The 6,651-nt window shown below is 50.9% G+C and overlaps 1 protein-coding gene across 1 annotated transcript in view; it reads left to right on the plus strand.

The window, feature by feature from the left end:
• inpp4b (inositol polyphosphate-4-phosphatase type II B) overlaps positions 1-6,651 on the plus strand; it is an 83,041-nt gene that overhangs the window by 56,604 nt on the left and 19,786 nt on the right. The window contains exons 9-10 of the mRNA XM_084687082.1: positions 1,644-1,752; positions 5,747-5,930. Coding sequence (XP_084543208.1) covers positions 1,644-1,752; positions 5,747-5,930 — 293 coding nt within the window. The remainder of the gene's footprint in view (positions 1-1,643; positions 1,753-5,746; positions 5,931-6,651) is intronic.

Raw genomic sequence — 6,651 nt, forward strand, 5'->3', positions numbered from 1 at the left:
TCTCTTATTACACACTTGATGTTGCAAGTGATACGAGCAGACAAAAGGAAACTTCGGTGGGTCTTTTAAATTCAGCGCCTTCAGCCAGGGATGCAGATCCTCAACTTTGGTTGGAGGTCGATGCAAAGTAAATGTCGCCCACAACACTCGGACCTCTTCTTTCCATGGTCAAAACAATGATAATACAGGGTCTGATTTGTTTTCTCCAGCTGTTATGGCAGCCACAAACTGCACAGTTAACACTGGGCATCTCTATTTGCCTTAAATTAGTACCAGAGCCTGTTTAAGACATTCTCTTTTAGTACCGTTATAAAAGGGAAAGTATCTCAACCGGAAATGAGAATACGGCGGATGGCCGCGCCCATCGTGACTTCTGGAATAAGGTGAATAACACCTCCATCCTCAAACAGGACCACAAACAGGGATTGTTTCAGCATTTCCTCTATTGAACATCCAGCGAGGTAAACAAGCTTCTGTTCTCACCACAGCTCTTTGACGAGGGGCAAGCAAACGCCATGTTCAGGGGCCGATCAGACTCCCTGTAAAGGGCTGCTTTATCTCCCTTCAACAGGAAGTGGGGATGGGTTAAGTATGAATTATGCCAACTCTATCTCCACGGCAACTCTATCTCCACGACAGCAATCACTCCTCCCTCCTGCCGAGGAAGTGACACACACACACAAACGCACACACTCACACACACTCACACGCACTGAGACCAATTAAGGCAGCAAGAAAGTTTAAGAACTCCCCTCACTCCCCCTCTCTACTTCCCCTCCACACACAGGCTGGTGTCAGCATCAGTCCTTGCTATCCAACTCTGCTGGAAGCACTTGTTTGTGTGTGTTTATGTTACTGTGTTTAAAGTGGAGTGTTGTGACATTGTCTGTCCTTGGGTTCAGCGTGGGACGGCTGGCTACACTGACAGCATTAGGACAGGGACAGAGAGGGAGAGGGAGAGGGAGAGGGAGAGGGAGAGGGAGAGGGAGAGGGAGAGGGAGAGGGAGAGGGAGAGGAGAGGGAGGGAGGGAGAACGGGAGAGAGGGAGGGAGAGGGAGAGGGAGAGAGGGAGGGAGAGAGAACGGGAGAGAGGGAGGGAGAGAGAACGGGAGAGAGGGAGGGAGAGAGGGAGAGGGAGAGGGAGAGGGAGAGGGAGAGGGAGAGGGAGAGGGAGAGGGAGAGGGAGAGGGGGAGGGGGAGGGGAAGGGGGAGGAAGAGAGGGAGGGAGGGAAAATGGGAGCGAGGGAGGGAGAGAGAGAGGGAGAAATGGAGAGAGGGAGGAAGAGAGAGAGAGAGGGAGAGAGGAGGGAGGGAGGGAGGGAGGGAGGGAGGGAGGGAGGGAGGGAGGGAGGGAGGGAGGGAGGGAGGGAGGGAGGGAGGGAGGGAGGGAGGGAGAGAGGGAGGGAGAAATGGAGAGAGGGAGAAATGGAGAGAGGGAGAGAGGAGGAAGAGAGGGAGAGAGGGAGAGAGGGAGAGAGGGAGGGAGGGAGGGAGAGAGGGAGGGAGAGAGGGAGAAGTAGTATAAATCACCTGTGTAGGTGTGTCCCTCAGTTTGTCCTTCACTGTGATCTATCTACATTCCGCCCACCCCCACAAACCATCCTAACCCCTGTCCTCTACCCTCTGACCCCTGCCCTTTCCAGATGCATGCTATGACGTGGTGACCGTGGGTGCCCCCGCAGCCCACTCCCAGGGCTTCAAGGCTGGAGGCCTCCGGAGTCTGCTGAGCCGCTACCATGCCGACAAGAAGAGGTGAGGAGGGGAGGGGGAGGGAGGTGGAGGGGAGGGGGAGGGAGGTGGAGGGGAGGGGGAGGGAGGGAGGTAGGTGGTTGCAGTCTTCACGTCATACATGGTATTTGTTATCTCTCTTCCCTCCTTCCCTCCTACCCCTTCTCCATCTGTCCTCCTTTAAGCTCCTTCAAGCTCCATCTCTGCATCCATCCCTCCTTCCTCAAGCTCCCTCTCTGCATCCATCCCTCCTCCCTCAAGCTCCCTCTCTACATCCATCCCTCCTCCCTCAAGCTCCCTTTCTACATCCATCCCTCCTCCCTCAAGCTCCCTCTCTGCATCCATCCCTCCTCCCTCAAGCTCCCTCTCTACATCCATCCCTCCTCCCTCAAGCTCCCTCTCTACATCCATCCCTCCTCCCTCAAGCTCCCTCTCTACATCCATCCCTCCTCCCTCAAGCTCCCTCTCTACATCCATCCCTCTTTCCCTTCCCTACTTTCCTCTTTCTCTTCCTTCCCTCCCTCTTTACCTCCTCCTGCACTGACTCCTCCCTCCCTCTGCCATATCTCCATCCTCCCCCCTCTCTCTCTGTCTACCCTCCCTCCCTCTCTTGACCTGAACACAGTCCCTCTCCCTCCACTCTCTAAGACAGAGAGCCAGAGAGTCACTGATTGAATTGGGTCTGTTTGATTCAATTACCTGTGTGTGCCCCAGGGCTGCGGCTGTGTACCCAGCTCCTCAGTCTGGTGGGGGGGACGTGTCTAATTAGTACGTACCCATCACACCCCTGTCTCCGCCGGCCTGACAAACATTTAAGGGATTGCAGAAGAAGAACTGACACACACACACACACACACACACACACACACAGGCACATGCAGTCATACATACACACACTTACTCAGTGTTGTACCAGTCACACCCCCCTCCATAAGGGGGAGGCAGGAGGGTGTCTCACCCCAGGAAGACTGACAGAAATGTGAGGAGATTTCTGCTCACGCTCACCAAGGACTGCTGAGTCATTACTGAGGACGCCAGCTCCCATTAGTCACAACCAACACTCCCAGGGAGAGAGGGAGGGCGGGAGAGGGAGAGGGAGGAAAGGATAGACAGGAAACAGACAGAGAGTAGAAAGAGAGTTTTATTTATTAGGGAGGAATATACAGGAGAGACAGAGGGAGAGAGAGATATATAGGAGAGAGAGGGGATATATAGGAGAGTGAGAGAGAGGGAGACAGAGAGGGAGGGGGGATATATAGGATAGGGAGGGAGAGAGAGGGGGGATATATAGGAGAGAGAGAGAGAGAGAGAGAGAGAGAGAGAGAGAGAGAGAGAGAGAGAGAGAGAGAGAGAGAGAGAGAGAGAGAGAGAGAGAGAGAGAGAGAGAGAGAGAGAGAGAGAGAGAGAGAGAGAGAGAGGGGGGGATACATAGGAGAGACAGGAGACAAGATCCTGTTGTACTTCTGTCTGGCAAGACACTGAACCCACAGACTAGTTTGCTGCTCTCATGAGACAATGTTGGTTTGGCTACACTGCACAGTAGTTGAAGTTGTTGTTGCTCTGTAGTTAAAATATTCTTGTTCTCATGTCTGCTGTGGTTGCTTGGCCTTATGGCTGGTTAAAACGGCCCGTTCCTTCACTCTGACCACTGAAACATACATCTTCTGCTTTTTTAGGATGAAAGCATCTGCTAAAAGAATTCACTGTACAATGTGTTAGAATCAGAGGGAGAGTGTGATATGTAGGAGAGAGAGGAAGAGGATTATAGGGAAAATAGGAAGCCAAATGGACAGGGGACCAAGTGACGGAGGCAGAGCTTTTGAGATGAGGAACTAAGAAGACTTAAGTCATTGCAGGCCCTCTGAAAAAAATGAATGAAAGACAAACTTTTCTCCGCTTAGCTGCACAAGCAAATTTGGAGAAGATGGTCAACTTTATCTGCCTGCATACGCTGCGATAAGCCAGCACGTTTTCGGAAAGAGAGAGAGTCCACTGAAAGGAAATCAATGTGGTTGAACGAGAGAGAGATTAAACAGTGGAGCTGCCTCACCCTGGAGACCAGGGTTTTTGTTTCATATTTGACCTAACTAATGGATCACTGGAGCTTCAATTTTCCAATTTTCCGCTCGACTAACCGTAGAACTTCCTTCCATCTCTATCCGTCCTCTTCTGAGCCTCAATCCACTCAGCTGATTCCTCCTCTCCACCACTGTCAGGATAACAGCAAGAAGCACAATGTCTCTCCTCAGTGATGACCTGAGCTTTGCATCATTGAAGTTTAAATGGAGTTGCATGTTTTCTTTAGATGAGGGGAATTTCATTATTTGGTGGCTTCATTAGCATGATATTATATTATTGTAATATTAGAATATGCCCTGACAATCATTTTCTCCCAAGAAGCCTTGATGTCTGTTCTCCGTGTGCAGTGTGGTTTGAACTGTTAATACTGAGAGAGAGAGAGAGAGAGAGAGAGAGAGAGGCAGAGCAGAGAGAGAGAGAGAGAGAGAGAGAGAGAGAGAGAGGGCTGTGTGTGTGTCTGTTGTATTCTTACTTTCCCACTCCCCCTTTGAGAGCCATGCTTTTTTAACAGCCTTTGATTAAAAGGAGAACAAGACTTGGCTATTCAAAGCTGTATTAAGAGAGATAGAGAGAGAGAGAGAGAGAGAGAGAGAGAGAGAGAGAGAGAGAGAGAGAGAGAGAGAGAGAGAGAGAGAAAGAGAGAAAGAGAGAAAGAGAGACAGAGACAGAGAGGGGAGAACCTGAGCACAGAGGTGGAACCAGGAGAGCAATAAAAGAGCCGTTTGTCTTTGTTCCCAGAACAGCCAAGCACGTCCAGGATGTATGAACCTGCTCTGGGCTCAGGCTAGCTTCTGGAGATGTTGGAGACCGCGACGGAGACTAGAATCAATACCCATACCACCACACCATAGCCTCCTCCAGTCTCCCCCTCCCCCTTCCACCCTCCTCTCCCCTCCTCTCTCTCTCCTCTCCTCTCTCTCTCCCCTCCTCTCTCTCCTCTCCCCCTCCCCCTTCCACCCTCCTCTCTCCTCTCTCTCTCCTCTCCCTTCCCCTCCTCTCTCCCCTCCTCTCTCTCCTCTCCCCCTCCCCCTTCCACCCTCCTCTCTCCTCTCTCTCTCCTCTCCCCTCCCCTCTGTCCTCTCCCCTCTCTCCCCTCTCTCCCCTCTCTCCTCTCCCCCTTCCTTTCTCTCCTCTCTCTCCAGATGGCTGTTTTAAAAGTCTTGGATTCTTGTGATTATGCCTTTTAATCGAATCCTGTAGACCTAGCGCTGGAGCGCTCTAATCTTTCTTTAACAGCCTCTCTGAATCACCCAGCGACTCTTGTTAAATGATAAGCAGCTCTCACTCTCTCTATGGCAGCTTTCATACCCTGATAGCATCCTCTTAAAGTTCTCTGTTCAAATGCACTGAAATGGATCGAGTTTGTGTGCTTCTCCTTTGCTGTGCGTTGTGTGTTTGTGTTGTGTGTGTGTGTGTGTGTGTGTGTGCATGTGTGTTGCAATCTTATCTGTGAATTTGAATGTGCTGGACCAGACCGTTTTGTGTTCAAAAGTAAATAAGTCTGTTTGAATAAGTGCTTCTCATCTATCAGTCCATGACTTTCCCCAAATATGTGTCGTCTGTATTTTCCTGAGGTCTAGAGGTACTACATCCAAACCCCTTTTTCCCTCCTCCTCCTTCTTCCTCCTCCCTCCTCCTTCCTCCTCCTCCCTCTCTCTCCCTCTTGTTCTGCAGGGTGCTTGATTGGGTTGGTGTCTGAGGGTGTTATTGTCTAGGAATGAAGAGTTCCCTGGAAATGAAATCTAGATTCATTATACTTGAAAGACACTGGGGGCTTTTCAACAGAATAAAAAGACAGGTTTTGATGAAACTCTGAAGAGCATTGTTGGCTTGTCTAAACTACATTTCCCCTCTCTCTACCTCTCCCTCTCTTTCTCCGTCTCTCTTCCTCTCTCTCTTCCTCTCTCTCCATGCTTCTCTCCCACTCTCTCGCCCCCAGTCTCAGCTCAGCGTACCAGTGTATCTACTACTCCCTGGAGCACACGGCGCGGGCCCAGGAGGTCCTGGGGGAGGTGTGGGCGCTCCAGCCCCTCGTCTCCTCCCTGGCTGAGCAGCTGCTCCAGGCCGCCCGGCAGCGCTCCTCCACTGGCCTGAGAGATGCACTCCAGCCCCTGGCTGAGAAGGTGAGACCAGGCCAACTCCTCACCCGCAGCCTCAACCACAACAATCACACCACATTCTAGCCTCCCACTAACTAGGACGCACAACAGATACAGTTAAAAGTCTTAATCCTAGATCATTCCTGTGATCAAATGCATCTATCTCCCTCAGTCTGTGTCTGTGGATATCAGGCTCCAGCTTGTCATTCTGTCTGTCCACCCCCCCCCCCCCCCCCAATACATTTGTGTTAATGTGATGTGAGGTCCAGTTACCAGCGTGACGATAAAAAACAGGTGTAGTAATGGCTACTTTTTACTTCAGTATATGTCAGAGCCCACACTTCTTTAATTTCCCTTGAGTGATAGTGTAGTCAGCACTATAAAAGCAGATTTTGTGTGTATGTACAGTGTGTGTATGTACTGTGTGTGTGCATGCAATGTGTGAATCCCAGATCAAAGGCCCTGCTCAGAGGAAAGGCTATGCGGGGTAATTGAATTGTTTGTTGTTGTGGATGTAGTTGCTGTCGCCGGGCGGAGGCGAGGAGATGAAGGAGGAATGCTATTGGTCCCTGGCTGTGTGTCGTCCTCCTCTCCCTGCTGCTCTCACGAGAGACTGATATCCTCTGCTCTAGAGCTCAGAAGACCTTAGTACTATGCTGCTCCATAATAAGACCTTAGTACTATGCTGCTCCATAATAAGACCTTAGTACTACGCTGCTCCATAATAAGACCTTAGTACTATGCT

This window comes from Hypomesus nipponensis, chromosome 22, assembly GCF_054491055.1.
Source record: "Hypomesus nipponensis isolate SF chromosome 22, ASM5449105v1, whole genome shotgun sequence".
In the NCBI taxonomy this organism is placed as follows: Eukaryota; Metazoa; Chordata; class Actinopteri; order Osmeriformes; family Osmeridae; genus Hypomesus; species Hypomesus nipponensis.